General features: G+C 33.4%; 1 protein-coding gene across 1 annotated transcript; it reads left to right on the top strand.

Annotated features, from left to right (window-relative positions):
- Nucleotides 1-2,186: 2,186 nt before the first annotated feature.
- Nucleotides 2,187-4,989, top strand: LOTGIDRAFT_162464 (hypothetical protein; the record flags this gene model as incomplete). Its single annotated transcript, XM_009058449.1, has 5 exons — nt 2,187-2,418; nt 2,933-3,207; nt 3,931-4,095; nt 4,605-4,746; nt 4,958-4,989. The coding sequence occupies 5 exons, from the start codon at nt 2,187-2,189 to the stop codon at nt 4,987-4,989; spliced, it is 846 nt and encodes a 281-aa protein (XP_009056697.1).
- Nucleotides 4,990-17,928: the final 12,939 nt, after the last annotated feature.

Raw genomic sequence — 17,928 nt, 5'->3', positions numbered from 1 at the left:
CCAGTGGCCTAGAAACAAGACCCTGGTATGGCCAGTTGCCTAGAAACAAGACCCCAGTATGGCCTGTGGATAGAAACAAGACCCCGGTATGGCCAATGGTCTGGTAACAAAACCCCGGTACTATCAGAGATCCGGTAACAGTAGCCTGGTTATACTACTGGCCCTGGTACTATCAGTGGCCTAGTAAGAATACCCAGGTACTACCTGAGGTCTAGTAACAATACCCAGGTACTACCAGAGGTCTAGTAACAATACCCAGGTACTACCAGAGGTCTAGTAACAATACGCAGGTACCACCAGAAGTCTAGTAACAATACCCAGGTACTACCAGAGGTCTAGTAACAATACCCAGGTTCTACCAGAGGTCTAGTAGCAATACGCAGGTACTGCCAGAGGTCTAGTGACAATACCCAGGTACTACCAGAGGTCTAGTAACAATACCCAGGTACTACCAGAGGTCTAGTAACAATACCCAGGTACTACCAGAGGTCTTGTAGCAATACCCAGGCACTACCAGAGGTCTAGTAACAATCCCCAGGTACTACCAGAGGTCTAGGAGCAATACCCAGGCACTACCAGAGGTCTTGTAACAATCCCCAGGTACTACCAGAGGTCTGGGAGCAATACCCAGGCACTACCAGAGGTCTAGTAACAATACCCAGGTACTACCAGAGGTCTCGTATAAATACCCAGGTACTACCAGAGGTCTAGTATCAATACCCAGGTACTACAAGAGGTCTAGTAACAATACCTAGGCACTACCTGAGGTTTAGTTACAATAGCCATGTCTTGGTAACTCCGCCGAGGCAAAAGGAATGCCGGGTCTAGGTATAACCATGAAATTATGAATATATTTTTCTATTATTAATTTTAACCTTTGTTAGCTGTTGGCAGCAGTATTATTGTTAGCCTTTGTTAGCTGCTGCGAGCAGTGGGTTATTATTAACGTGATAGCCTTTGTTAGCTGGTCATAGCAACTAACATTTACCTCTGAAGGCGGAAAGGCGCCTTTGTTATGTTATAAGCAGTAATAGCCACTAACAACTTCTTGAAAGAATCAACTAATAATAGGCGAATCGGGTGAAAGCAGTGTTTATCTTAATCTCTTCCTAAATATGAAAGAATTTATCGACGGTTATTGTTTAGCTTAAATTTTGACTTAATATATTTCATAATCCTTCATTTTTTATTCCCTTCTGTAATCTTTTCCTGAACAGATTTTTTATATGCTTAAAGATTTTGCCAATATTAAATTTGAACCCTGGGGAGATATACTGTAGTTCATCTTCATCTAAGTGGTAAGACATTCGTAAGGATGGGCGCCTTCAAAACATTCGCTGAAAATTGACCGATCAAAAGGTGGAATATGATTTGTGAACGTTCCGAATTTGTTACCAACGCTTACGAAGACGAAGTGAATGTTGCAAAGTTTGGGCGATTGTCATATACTTCAATTCGTTAGCACGTTCGCCAGCATATTCGCCACAGTGTGAAACCAGCATTTACATTTAACAGTTTGGTGTAGCATTTCAAGATACACTTTAAGTTTGCTTGTTCTTAAATTAACTTCACCATTTAGATACCCTGACATATGCATGCCGACAAATAGGCTTTGATTATATTATTGTGCTTTTGTAATAGAAAATCAGAACCAAAATTCTTTGTTCACTTTGTGTCTGATCTTTTAATACAGAATAACTGAATGTCTTTAACCTTTAAAGAGTGGACAGAATTCAACTATAAATGGCACTTCACTTCGTGATAGAGATGTTCAATGGTGGTTCCTTTGGTGAAATTGATTAGCAGAGGTTCGTGGAATTAACATTCAAATCTCATCAGATGGATTAGAATATTAATGTATATCTACGCTAAGGTCAAGACAAGATTATTGCCCATGAAAACTACTAAAGCAGTGTTTATCATAATCTCTTCTTCAAAATCAAAGAATTTATCGACGGTTATTGTTTAGCTTTAATTTTAGCTTAATATATTTCTTGATCCTTCATTGTTTACTTCCTTCCGTTATTGATAGAAATCTTTTCTTAACAGATTTTTTATATGCTTAAAGATTTTGCCAATATTAAATTTGAACCTTGGGGAGATATACTGTAGTACATCTTTGGTGATATAAATCCTGTCTTAATATATGACAGACCATTCAATTGGAAACTCTCAAACGATATATAATGAATTTAGGAATAAGTTTTGTGATGTTACTTACAAATTGGACGCTCCGAGATATTCCTGCCGTAGAAAATATTGGATCAGCATTGAAGTGTGCGTTTTTAACAAGAACAGCCTGTAAATCATCATTTGTTTACAATGAATTTAGTAAACAGTGTACTATAAATCCACAATTGATACCATCGATAAAAAATATGACGTTTTCTCCAGGCTCTGTATATTTCTTTAGTAAAGGTAAGTACGTGTACATAATATGGTAAAGGTAAGTGCGTGTACATGTTAAGATGGTGAAGGTAAGTATGTGTACAAGTTAAAACAATAAAGGTAAGTACGTAAGTAAGTGTACTAAGCTACACTCTTTAGGATACACTTCTAGGAGGAACTGGAAGAATATTCATCTGTATTTAATATCCCAGTAGGGCGAAAAACATGATATTACCACGACGTAGTGTGATCTGTATTTCTATTGACCTACCCGATGAACTTTGAAGAAGTTCAGTAATGATTAGGTTTCCATATTCCGCTTGACTAATTTTTTCGCGTTCATGTTGGAAATTGTCACCAGACGCTTTTTCCATAAACAATGATTTGGACATCTTACTAAAAACATTTCTTGAATATACCATCTACACTTTTCGACACATTTTAATAAATAAAAGATAATGTAGATGCTTTCTTCGTAAATTACCTTCATTTTGAATGTAGTATTAATTGAATATATATTAACGAACAACGATTTTTATTACAGCTCCATCATTTTGTAAAGATATTCAAGGATGCCAAACAGTTTATTATGATGGTGAATATTGGTTATATCCTGACGCATATAATAATACAATTGAAACTAAAATATATTGTCACGATATGATGACGGATTCACCAAAGGAATACCTGACATTGCATGCACCAAATTCTGTCGAAAGCCCAAAAGGACAGTACGTTTCTTCATCATGTACCTTGAATACGAGGGTATGGTCAGTAACGGGAAAAACAGAATTTTTGAAGATAGGAATAAATCCAGAGGTTAGTGAATAAGTTTTAAATATTGAATCTTAGTTTAAAGGTAAAGATTATAATTCCAGACGTTTTTTAATAAGTAAAGATGCTGAACGATTTCCTTCCGCTGGTTTAAATCGGCATTAAGAGGTGGAGATAATCTAACAGTGGATAGCTCTGGCCGATTTCAAGTCCAGATCATATAAGGAAATCATGATGCGTTTCTTTTACCAATTTCCTGATCTGACGTCTTTTATACAAATTATGACATCTGTATATGAACAATTCTTTTCCTGTAGGTATAACCTTTAGTCCATGAGGTCACGAGTTCGCCTATTATATAAATGAAAATGTAACCTGAATGCGTCTTTGTGAATTTCGAATCCTTGGAACTCGATCTGTCCTGATAAGTACTTCGATTGTTTCATCGTTTCGAATTCGATTTGTAATCTCAATGCTAATCTAATTGCTTCGTTATCATTCATCTAATGGTTTTGCTGCGGAATGCGAGCTGTTACCACTTCAAAACTTGTAAAGGAGTGAAAACTTTAATAATTGAATATGTATTTAAATCTATAGATATACATATCTTATAATTGGCAGTCAAACAAACCTGGAAAAATTTGTCGGATGTTGTAAGACATTTGAAAAAAAATATCATTTAGTTTTTCATTTGGTTCATGGTATACAATTTACAATCGACAAAATATTATCTCCACATTTTAAGGTAATTTTATTCATTATTTGTAGACAATGACCATTGACCCTGAAGACTATCGATTTACCAATCAGGTTTATGGAAAATCAAGACCCTATGGTCTTGCGTTTGGATGTTCCTTGTCGTTTAAGACATGTCCACTAAGAGCTAATGCAATATTAAATATCAAGCTGACTGGCCTTGTATTCGATCCTCCGGTAAGTTGTATACATCAACAAGATCAAGGCTTTGGTGAAACGAAAAGCTGAGCTCCTGACAAACTCAGACTGAACCCGTAGATTGCAAGAAAGGAATGGACTTTACGTGCTGGGACATTTTATGAGGACAGCGGCATTGGACTACACTTTTTCGAGTGACATTTACGTCCACACTCTGTAGCACACAGGGCCCCGGTTAAGTGCCCCATCCGAAGAGCGACACGTTTTTTACATGTCAGCCCCTCTGAGCGGCACGACACACAATGACAAACCGGTTGAAAAATACTCAAGCATCAAACTCACTGAGCCGTCGTTTCATTTTCACTCATAGTAGTGGACTGGCAACGCACTAATTGTAGACACCTGAACTTCCATGGCGTTTGATATTATATACATCAAAGAAGCAGTAGAAACTGTTAAAATTGAAATTTGCAGCAACTTCCAACAAAATATTAGTGAAGCACATCGTTCTGGTTTTTTTTTTGTTCTAATGAAATGATTATTTATAGAATGAGTGGGTGGCATATAAATTCACCGGTAAAATGCAAATGCAGGTCAAAACTGACCACGAAGTAAGACTACTGGGCGATGGGTATTGTGGTGGTGCGATACATGAAGGCCCAATCAAATTACAACCAGACGCCAACTATAGTGAGTCTTTTACAATTATTTTTGAAAAACGGTTTATTTATATACTGTGGATTGGCACAGTTATTGTTTTTTGGTTCAAAAACATGTCAAAATCTGTTGGATAGAGAGATATTTAATAGAAACATATAGTCCAGTCCCGTTATTTCGATGACGTAAGTGAATTTGAATAATATTTTTAATAGCAACCATTCGTTCCATCTTTCAATTACAGGGCCACCAATATATTCAGCAAAGGAATTATAAATAGTCTGCAAAAAACACCACGGACTCATAACCATTTTATAATTAATTGACGATTAAGGACCTTTATTTATTTAGTTGAAGTATAATTCTTGGTGAGCGGAAGTCCGGTATAAAAATTGTTGCCTATGTAGCTATCTATATTTCACATAACTCTTTTAATCAACGGAGATAAAAAGTTAAAAAACAGTTTAAATAGAGTGTTCGACTATTCGTGCGTCAAGTTATTGACTTGACTTTATGGAAAAGAAGATGAAATATTTTGGACAGTTGATGTGTTGGTGAAGAGTGTCAAGAAAGAGTGATAGTCTGAAGACATTGATAAAGGAGGGGTATGAAGTGTTTATATTAGACAGGAATGATATGACAAGTGTTTGTATATACCCGGCATGATATGGACGGAATTCCTAGATATCGCTGAAGATCAATGTTGTTTTAGGAGAGGTATTGTGTTAAATGATCCAATGTTTAACATTGACATAACGTTAGATATTGTTTTCAATGTTTTTATCACTCTTCCAGATTTCCTTTTCACAGAGATGCCACCACTACTACAAGGGATAAATCCATAACTGACCAATTTGACTTTTCAACGTTTAAATAGTTTGGAATATGTTACATTTAACAATTTAATCCTGCATTTCATACCGTTACACTTCGCGTTTGCTTGTGACCAACCTGATCCCTATTAATGCTTCTTGCATCATAATTTAATCGTTGATAATACCTTCGGTAAATAGGATGCACTGAAGTTTGAAGTATGCCTACGGGTAATAGTTGGATTGTTTTTAGTTCTTAAATTAACAAATAACAGTCGATTACATAATTGTGTTTCTGTAATTAAAATCATAACCAAACTTCTTTGTTCACTTTGTGTCTGACCTTTGAATACAGAATAACTGAATGTCATTAACCTCTCATGAGTGGACAGAATTCAACTATAAATGGATCTTGAAAGGCGTTCGTGATGACATCCGCGCTCGATTATTTTAATCTGTTCTAAAATATATCTTGAAGGTGTTTAAAATTCAGTCAATACCAGTTGAAGTCACAATTTGATTATATAAGGGACTAGACGGAAATCAAATAAGTTTTAGAATAAATTGCTGAATATTTTTACGACTTAATCTTTCAGTCTGGCATTGGGTTTATAAAAATAGAAAAAAATGAAAGTGGGTAAATATTGTGGTGTCAACAAGATAAGTTATTGACAGAAATAAAGAAGATAGATTCAACTCCTCTATTAATTTTATAGCTTAGTATTTATCACCAATTTAAAATATGGAGTCGTAATGGCTCGCCGTTTAGGCCAAGTCCGCGGGTTTTCCAAATTTAATTCTTCATGTCGACCGCTTTTATTTGCTATTGGTCTGTGGGGGCTTTAAGTGCTCCCTTAACATCACTCTCCGCCTTCAAAAGGCAAGAAATGGGACAACACTGAATTTTAAAATTACAGTGGCTCCTTATGAAGATATATGGTATACTATTACTTGTATACTAAGTTACTATCTAGTCAATATTAAAGATCTAATGTAATCAATGTTGATGACCATCCCATAACGTGATGTGACTAAATTAACTGACCAACTACTATTATCACCCGCTGGTCCTCTGATAATTACTCTACTAGGTTAAAAGTTTCTTGCTTAAAATGTATGGGATTATCCCACTTCATCTGGTCCAGTTTCTGTAAGTCCATCCAGCCTTTCTATATTGACTGAGAACATCAAGAACACCTTGATAAGATTAACAGAAACTACTGCTATTTCGTTTAACTTTTAACACCGTCTACTATTTTTCTGACAAATCTGAATAAATTGTCAACAAGTCATATAGCAGCAGACGAAGTGAACATTTAATATGTTTATGTATTGACTACGTTTGATGGCTGACACAAACTTGGTCTGCTGAATACATTTAATTTTCGTAATCCGAAGAATAATTGCAATTGACTTCCAATTGACAACATCAATATTGAATGTTAAACAGAAGTGAGATGTTGACTATTCAGTATTCTCAAATCCGATTTAACGTACGACCACAAAAAGGCAGTTGATTACAAAATATGACTGTTTTAGTTGATGTTTGTTGATGTTCATCTTAGAAAATTTTATTTACTCTCCTTAACCAGGAAAATCATTTTTAAGTCTTTTAGTCTCCCGCAATGTTTAATATACGACAGCTATTTCTAGGTTTATGATGCTATTTATTTCTACTTCTGTCTTGTAAGGAATGAAACTCACGTATCGTCTGTTACTTAATCTCAGTACGAGGCTTCCTTCTAAACATAGGATTCAGACCACAAGTAAACAAAATAAACCTTAAAAATATGACAATGTCTACAGTTTGAACAATATCTGGATTGATTAAAACAGACGTTTATCTTAATGTATCCAGTAACTAAACTTCATGTTACAGAACATTACAGGCTTCAACTGAAATGGAAGTCAAAGTCTGATAGATTGTATACCATCACTGCAGGATTCAACAACATTTACAACAACGTGTATACTATTTAATGCTGACGATACTTTTTGTTCGATAGAAAAATATGGAATGGAGTTAAACAAATTGAATGTGTTATGGGTGTCTGAATGTATAATCTCGATAACTTAAACCGATTAACTATCTTTAAATTTAAAAAGAGTATCAGACACTGTGTGATAGTTTCTGTAATTTCGCAAGAATTCAATAGTAAACGACCATTCTGACAGGTTCATGGGCGTTAGAAAGTGCATTAAGGCCTAACAGAACATCGAAAAAGAAACGTCGACAACTATTACTTACCATTAAAGAACCTTGATTTAAAATAGCTTCTAGATTATTAGCCGGGATAGATCCTAATTGACTCAAGGTATATTGCATCGTTTATTATCGTATCTAGGTTAATTTACTTGTTATTCAATCACGCTATCTATGTCTTAAGTGACATCTGACATTCTACAAGTTTCACCCTGAGACATTTTAACCATTATAGTGAATTCACTACCCACATTTAGTCAACGTGCAGACGATGACAGATGCACATGACGTGATACACGACAATTTGAGTATAATTCAGATACGTTTTGTTTCTCTTTGTGCTTCGAGTCATTTTTGGATCATGCGTGTCCGAAGTACCATTCATTTAATATTTCACAACTTATATGACAATATACCCTCTCTGTTTAAAGGTCATTTCCCTATTGTACCCTGCATAGCATTGCCCGCCTTCATTAGCCCACATGGTGCAGAAAAGAGGGATATAAAACTCAAATCAATTCATTTCAAGGTGACACTGGAAAAGGGAACTAAAATTTACTATTAAATCTATGCAATTGATGGATAATGCATTACATTGTTCTCTATTACCGATGGCAAGGTTAGATTTACAATAACCATAGAGTAAACACTCAACCCACATACTGGCTGTTAAAATGTTTATACACTTAGACTTGATGCCAAAAACTAGCCTGATACAGAATAAAAATTTCTGACTAAAAAAAGAAATCCATAAAAATCATTGCCTAAATAAACACTTCTACCTAGCCAGGTTTCTATTGTCATTTTGTTATCTCTTAAAAGGTTCCCAATAGTTAGTGCAGAGTGCTATTTGTATAATTATCTACATTTATTAATTGAATAATGAGTTATATTCATTCAGGACTATTATAACAGTTAGCATCAATATGTACACTGGGAATGCATTATTAAAAGAGTCAAGTCAAATAATGACTTTAAAGGATGAATGGTTACACAGATTGTCGATCTGAGTGTCCATTATATTTCAGTTAGCGAACCTCTTAAATTACGAGATAACATTCGGTACGTTAAAATTACACTTTCATGGCTTTCAGGCCACATTAAAAAAAAAAAACAAAAAAAAACTGGATTACTATTTATTCGTTAATCGTTCTGCTACTATCTTCGCTAAACATCAAAAGGATTATCGGATTTGTCTTAAATCGAAGTATATGTTTTTAAAAGTGATGTTGGTGGCAAGCATAGAAATACATAAGCTATAATTAGAAAATTTTCAAAGCAATATCCCATCAAGTATTTGATAAGCATCAATAATAAGAAGCAATGTATGTATATATAATTTAGATGAATACTAATATTAGTCAAAGTGTAAAATCACAGGGTATTAAGGGTGTTTATGATGACATTAACATGGTCAGTAATAATAAAGATAAATAAATCAGTAGACCACTGGCCCAACTGTCGTATATTACCATAAAACTTTATCGATATACTCTGTGATTAGGCTGATAGAAATGTTCAATTTCATCATGAAGTGTGTATTCGTGAAATGCAATAGGAAGCTCCAGCTAAGGTAACAGAAAAGAAGCCCACACAAAATGGTTCAGAGCATCTTTCAAGGTTTATCTCATATTCCTTGACAGCATACACATACAAAAGCATATTAATCCTCCAATTATATTTTCAATGAAAAGTGATGAGAGAATTGGGATTGTTCTGCAAACTTTTACATTTAGAAAATGCGGGTTGTTATAGTCAGCGAACTCATCTGCATTTCCATCACCACAAGAGACTTGGTTGTTACATGTAAACAAATCAAATGTGCAGTTTCTGAAACTTTCATCTGGATTTATCTGTCAAAAAAGCTATAACAAGCGTTTGTGATACTCTCAGAAATCAGAACATACAATATATCTTTTTTAGTCTATACTAATGTTATGCAATCTTCAATACAATATTATCGATTCTATTAATCTCTGCAAACAACACCTTCATTGACGCTGCTGTACAATGTAGAGTGTTTGGTGTAAAGTGGTGGTTATTGGTTAATATTATATACATGCATGACTCTTGTACTCCATTAACTAGATTAAGGACCGACCTAGACATGTATTATTCCTGGTTTAATGGTATAATAACAATACATGTATGCCCAAATATTGCATTGTTTAATACTAGCTTCTGTATCAAAATCAAATCAACACGACATCACGTTAGCTATACTTCATAAAAAAACGGTGTGTTGACTAAAAGTGTTCTTTACTTAATTAAATATCCACATTAACACAGCATAATACACCTTCATTTATAATATTCACTGGTCTTAACATCTTTACACAGTCTGGAATCTTGCTCTTAACATGTAACAGAATTCTTTCAACATTGTTGGTTTTCTTGTCAACGTTCTTAAGCAGGAAGATTGGTCCATTATACCATATAATAGGAATGCTGAAACCCGGTACAGCAGGGTACATGTACATTTTTGTCACGATATTGGTAGAGTAGACACATGATTACAATTGCTGTTTGAGTATTATTTAGAAAAGCTATGGCTCCATGACTCTACGCGATGACTGTGCAGTTCTGATAGACGATAATTTTTTTATGCAACATCTCAAAAAGGGTGAAAAAACGAAATATGGTTTCCAATGTGGTGTTTGATGCCGGATTATTAATACAGTAGAACCTGCATCGGTGTCTTCCACTTTTTTTCATATCTATCGATACTCTCGTACGAGAAACCAGTTCGTCTCTTCCATCTTGAATCTGATACAACTTGTTTAAGCTAAGAAAAGTTCAATGAAAATGCACACAAATATTGAAGTTGTATATTATAATTGGTCTGTGTTGGTTTAGGTAAACGTAAACTTCTTTATAAATGTTCTTTGCATTATATTCAGTTTAGAAAAACATCACCGTAAAATTAAAAACTATGACATGGGCTGTTTTCTAAATTAATTTTATACTGACGAGATAAAGTGGTAGGATTTGAAGGATTTATTGGTTTTTTACAATTCAAATCTTTTATACCAATAAATAAAATCTATTTTAACATTGTTCCAGTTTCTTATACTCCATAGATTTCAATTTGAAAAAAAAAAGTAAAGTTTAAGTTATCAAGATAAAAGGCCTACATTCCGTCGACCTTTTCAATTTGTTTCACTCTGAAAGTAACAGATACACATTTTTGTAAAAGTTGTTGAATTCTGCAGTGATGGTATACAATCTATCAGACTTTGACTTCCATTTCAGTTGAAGCCTGTAATATTCTGTAACATGAAGGTTTAGTTACTGGATACATTAAGATAAACGTCTGTTTTAATCAATCCAGATATTGTTCAAACTGTAGACATTGTCTTATTTTTAAGGTTTATTTTGTTTACTTGTGGTCTGAATCCTATGTTTAGAAGGAAGCCTCGTACTGAGATTAAGTAACAGACGATACGTGAGTTTCATTCCTTACAAGACAGAAGTAGAAATAAATAGCATCATAAACCTAGAAATAGCTGTCGTATATTAAACATTGCGGGAGATTAAAAGACTTAAAAATGGTTTTCCTCGTTAAGGAGAGTAAATAAAATTTTCTAAGATGAACATCAACATAGATGAGACAGAATTAAGCTAAAATCTTACAACATATTTTGTAATCATCTGTGTCGGTGGTAAAAGGGAATAACTACCAGTTGTCTTGTTAAAGTATGCTAAAACTTTAAGGACATTAGAGCCAAAATATTTTTAATAATATGAAGTTGGTTATCCCACAATCTTAGAAATAGATACATACATACCAACAAAATCAAACGCCTTAAACGGCGAGCCATTACGACTCCATATTTTAAAATGGTGATAAATACCAAGCTTTAAAATTAATAGAGGAGTTGAATCTATCTTCTTTATTTTTGTCAATAACTTATCTTGTTGACACCACAATATTTACCCACTTTCATTTTTTTCTATTTTTATAAACCCAATGCCAGACTGAAAGATTAAGTCGTAAAAATATTCAGCAATTTATTCTAAAACTTATTTGATTTCCGTCTAGTCCCTTATATAATCAAATTGTGACTTCAACTGGTATTGACTGAATTTTAAACACCTTCAAGATATATTTTAGAATGTATTAAATTAATCGAGCACGGTTGTCATCACGAACGCCTTTTAAGATCCATTCATAGTATAATCTTTGCTTCCCCAGAGGGCTGTAAGCCATTAATAAATTATTTTTATAGAGACAACATATGAACTTACTCTGCAAAAGTACACAGAAGACTAGACAATATTACTTAGTTTAGTAGTGGATTTTACAAAGACAATGATGGGGTATTACAGGATATTCTAGAATAGGATAAGAAAACAAATATTGGCCATCAACCATACTTTAATTATTGCTCAATGCGAGCTTGCCATAACGGATACAACCATATTATTTGACCATCTATTATAAACCCAAAACTTGGCACTTCATTTTCCTGTCTGTGCAAACAGGGGAACCGAAGGAACCAATACTAAAAATCGATGAGATACAAAGCTGTAAAACAATAATTCTTGCATTGAAAGTTAATCGACATGGAATATTAGGTTTAGAATTATGGAAGAAGGCAGTGAATTTGGATTTCTGGGCACATATGTTTTACGCCCATGTAGATTTTAAAAAAGAAGATAGATACACCCTTTAACAAATATCAAGACCAAAGTAATTGGTTTCGTCTCATATGTACAATGGTATGCCAAATCAAATAAACAAAATATCATTGGCTGAAATTTGATTGACAGATTGTCAGTCACTTGTAATAAGGAGCAAAACAGAACACAAAATGGTAAACGAATTCTGAAATTTATTTAAAGTTTGTGGTAAAAAGAATTCTTGAACTGCCATAGTTACCTTTTAATTTCATCATTGTCAATGATTGATGGTGAAACTAGCAGGTAATTTCTAAATGTTTGTCGTTAGATGACACACCTTGTCAGAGTAATTGACGTAACCATGGCAACGTTTTCTTAATGAAATTTTCAGTTTGAGTGTATGGAATATGAAGAAGCATTGGGGTGAAGGTAGAAGGAAAACAGAAGAATAAATATTCTTTGATCTTAGTGAACTCAGGTGTTGATATTTTACCATCACAATGATGAGATTAACATCATGAATTATCACTACTTACTCTACTTTTATTTGCAGACGAGATTTCAACGACTTTGGCGCCAAATCAAAATACAAATATTACGACATTATTTTTACAGACTTAATTGTGTTTTTATTGATGACAAATTTATGAGCTGAGTAAGGTACTTATTAGAGTAATTTGGAAAGAGTAACACAGGTTGTGTAGGACCTGTACCAATATTATAACTTCTGATTATCACAATAGGCCACATAAACTCTTACTAGCACTAGCATCAGTTTACAGCTGGTATGGAAATTGGTGTTGATTTCCCAATTATCGTTTAAACATAGGGCTAGTGAATGAAAAAAGCAAACTCAATTAAGGACGTCAGTACGAATAACTATTATCAAAGAAAGATAACATTGAAACAAATGCAAAAGCACTGTCTATATTGCGAAACGAAGAGGTTTAGAGCTCTCTTGTTGCTATAGCTATACATTTAGCATAATCCCCGGGTAAGGTTTTGTTGTATATCAATGTTATAAAAGTGTTTGGCACTCTAAGATATTACGTTAAGATATTACGTTACACTCTAAGATATTACGTTAAGATATTACGTTACACTCTAAGATATTACGTTAAGATATTACGTTACACTTTAAGATATTGCGTTACACCTTTTAATTCTTAAAATGACCAAGCCTGAAAACCAATATGGTCAGGTTACTACACCATTTGTGCGTTGTCGCAAGATATTCTCTTAATAATGTCTCGAGGATTAGATATTTAATTAAGGTGAAGGATAACATTGAAGAGAAAATGTATATTATTACGAGTGTTATTGATTAATATTTAATAGAATTAGTATATGTCTAACAAGTTATTTTAGATGTCTAGTCTTACAAAAAACTTCACACGTGGTTAATATTTCTAAGTTTTCCTCCAATAATTATAATAGTCACCTGGGAAATTATTCTTAATTTCTTATATTTACTTCTACTTCCAGTTCCACTGTTTTGTACTATAGAGACTTTGCCAAACTTGTAGACTGGAAGAGAGTGAATAATTTAGATATTTAAGTTCGGAAGTAAGTAAGTAAGTAATGAAAATGACGGAGCCACCACTGTGTTGAATGGTTGTTTGGCAAGGGTTGGGGTCTTATATAATACAAGACTAAGAATTGGTATACTTTATAGAACTTGAAGGTATTAGGTATCATAACGTAAAATTCCAAAGAAATTTGGACAAAATATCTTATTTCCTCACAGTTTTTAACGTCTTCTTATCGGACCATTCAGCTATATGAGAAGAGATTGAGAAACATCTTTCATTCAAATACCTACCGGAATCTGATTATTTAGTTAGGAAACTGTTGTGGTCAGGTTTCTATTGTATAAAGGTAATAAAGACTATATGTCAAAGTATTCAGAGTTAAGAATTTAATGATGTAGAAAATGTAATTATTATTTTAGGCTGGCTTCCACCAACTTGTTGTAGTCCAGGTGTTGTATTGTTACTAAATTAACTTCATCTATATGTTACATTGTCTACCTTTCCTACATCCAGGTATTGACCTAGTACAGATGAGCCTTAACCCATAGTTTTAGAGAATACTATAGCAGAATACAAATAGGGGGCTCAATGAAGGGACAACTTTTGGGGCTGAATTCAAAATTTGGCTACTGTGTAACAGTGTAACAGTCGCGAGTCTTCCATGGAGCGTCTGAGAGGGCTCTCTTAAGAAAATCTTTAAAAAAATGAGTTGATTTGGTTTCTAACATATATTTTGTGGCAAAAACGTATAAAATGAGTTTTTTAGATTTGTTAAAAATAAAGTGGGGGTACAATTGGGGGGCAAACAAACACTTTTGGGGCAAATGCCCACCTCCACCCTTCCCTGTATCCCCACTGGCGCTTTGACAGTACAATAGCAATAGCTTTGACCAAACCTAACCTATAGTTTTAGAGAATACAATAGCGATTCTTTTTTGTGTAATGACTCTTAGTGTTGGCCAAAATGTGAAGAAATTATTACTATAGTAAACACGTCAACAATTTTGAAATATTTGACATTTAAGCATTTCTTAACATCCCAGGAATAAAGACAAAGGTTTTCTATTAAAAATAGATGTTGCGGTCCTCGATCGTTCAAGTTGGAAGGCGTAAGATATTACCACTAACAGATAAATGATAAAAAAAACTCATTTGATTTAATTTTATTCGGTGTTCATATGAAGGGTTCTGTCACTACCTTATCCGTATTGAATAAAATTGGTGAATGACGTATACTAGTTGAAGAATGAATCCAGGAACACCCTTTAAAATAAGTGTTAACATAATGTTTAGGGTAAATACAATAATATTTATTTGGTTGAGAGTATTGTTCAATCTGTCTCAAGATGAACGACAAACATGCTCCCTAACATTTTACATAATTATAATAATTGTAAGTTAGGTGTGATTCAATAATTATATAAACTATGATTAACTATAATTGTTATGATTGTTGAGGGTTTATGGACATGAAAAACATTCCATTGTAGAATTGGTGAAAGTAAAGTAGTGCACGCCCTCGTTATAGCCAAATTATCATCTCAGTTTAAGTCATGTATAAAATGCCATTTGGGTGTATTTGATAACGGCGCAAAGCTGAAAATAATGTAAGAATATGAAAATATAAGATTTCCCTCTGAAGTGTGTAAAATATAATGATTAAAAGACATTAATGGAAATTAATTTTCAGTTTTGTTCCCTGTGTCTTTTGAACCTACGTACAATTTTCTGATATTAAAAATGTTACTGATGTAAAGGAAATAATTATCTCCACAATTTAATTATTACCAGCTTAATGCCCGTAGCAATTCTTTTAAAACATTTCCAAATTGACTGAAAGGGTCAAACTTCTTAGTATATAATTCTTTGTCTCCAGAAGATATATATATATATATACAGTCCCTGAGTAAAATGATAGCGATATGAACTATCTTTCCAGAAAATCCCTCGATAGTAAAATAATATAAATACAAGGGTCTCCATAGCTATCAATAATTCTGTATAATTCAATAATACACACAACTCTCATATTCTCTTATCTTCTTCACTTTATAAATATGTTTTGTGGGGTCCACATGGAATTCTATATTAAAATTAACCGTAATTATTGACACATTACTGTATTGATTCAATTTATCTTCTTTTCCAGATTAGGAATTTAAAAAAGAATGATAACAATTCAATACAAATCTTTTTCCCAATGGACCTATTTTCCATTCTGAATAGGTTTGTTGTTATAGACATTATATAATGCCAGAAATATTTTTTTTAATAAACTGGTAACTTTTAAACGCAAAATAAAATAAAAACTTTATAAGTTATCTGGTGCATTTATAAGCGATTTATATTGTTCAGGATTGTAAAGTTCCTCAAATGATCCTTTTGAATCAATTTGGAGTCATTAGAACATAAACTGTAAAAGCCCAAGGTACTTTCGACTCTTTGCGGAATACAGTTTCCTTATTTCTCCAGTGGATGCCAATAATCACGTCAAGTTATGGTCTAAGGGAGAGTAATCCATATCTACATGTCACATAAAGATCTTTGAAAAATATATGGAGGCACACCGGCATAAAATGCATATTTTTTGAAAATTAATTTCTTGTTTGACCTAATTATAGCTTGCTTAGAATTTGTGGAAAAACAGTTCGAGGTCATATCCTTGTCGTTTATCTGCTTAGGTTCCGAATCGTTTCACGTTTTCTTTGGTCGTTTCTGCTCGGTTCATGTTTTAGTAAGTACGATAGTTTGAATATTTGGAATAAATATCCATAATCTAAGGTTAGATTGGGATATATCTCGAAGTCAAATAGGGTTAGCTAAGGAAAGGGCTAGCTTAAATAGTCTAAAAAAATTAATTTCTGCTAATATTTCCTCAGTTTAGGTCCGAGTAAAATTCAAGATCCAATTCCGATGTAAAGTTAACCAATGATAAGACGTGGGGAGAAGTGACTTTTATTTGTTTTATCTATTGAGGTGTGACGAGATCTTTTTCTTGGATGCAATGAAAGGCACGGGTCTAAAGTTGACACAGAGTTAGTTGTAACGTCCAGATTTCTTATGAAGATTATTGTATAGTGACGACGTAGTGTACCCTAAATTCATAGTATAAACGACTTCAATAGCGTATTTAAGGGGTGGACCATTGTACCATGCCTCCATCATCCCACCCAGGCCTATGAAAGGTCAATCTTTGATGTGAAAATTTAGACCTTTAATGCCCAAAATTCATCCCAGGTCATCTTTGATCTCTTGGCATCCTAAAGGGGCTTAGGTTACCTGCGAGTGTTATCAGAAATAGTACCTTCCAAAGATTTTTTACGGATTTTGGCTTCAAAATTGAATTATTTGCGACTTTCAGTCGAATATCTGTACGTTATCAAGTGGATAAAATTTATTAAAGCATGGAAGTTAATATAACACTAGGATCATAATGCCACGGTGGAAATTTTTTAAATGCATGGTAATCAACATTACACTAGGATAATATTGTCAGGTTGAAAATTTATTAAAGCATGGTAGTTAATACAACACTAGGATTATAATGCCGTGATGTAAAAGTTATTAAATGCATGGTAATCAACATAACACTAGGATAATATTGTCAGATTGAAAATTCATTAAAGCATGGTAGTTAATGTAACACTAGGATTATAATGCCGTGATGTAAAAGTTATTTAATGCATGGTAATCAACATAACACTAGGATAATATTGTCAGATTGAAAATTCATTAATGCATGGTAGTTAATATAACACTGGGATAATATTGTCAGATTGAAAATTCATTAAAGCATGATAGTTAATTTAACACTAGGATAATATTGTCAGATTGAAAATTCATTAATGCATGGTAGTTAATATAACACTAGGATCATATTGTCAGATGGAAAATTCATTAAAGCATGATAGTTAATATAACACTAGGATTATAATGCCGTGATGTAAAAGTTATTAAATGCATGGTAATCAACATAACACTGGGATAATATTGTCAGATTGAAAATTCATTAAAGCATGGTAGTTAATTTAACACTAGGATTATA

Source organism: Lottia gigantea, assembly GCF_000327385.1.
Source record: "Lottia gigantea unplaced genomic scaffold LOTGIsca_34, whole genome shotgun sequence".
NCBI lineage: Eukaryota > Metazoa > Mollusca > Gastropoda > Lottiidae > Lottia > Lottia gigantea.
This window is presented reverse-complemented; position numbering and strand designations above follow the sequence as displayed.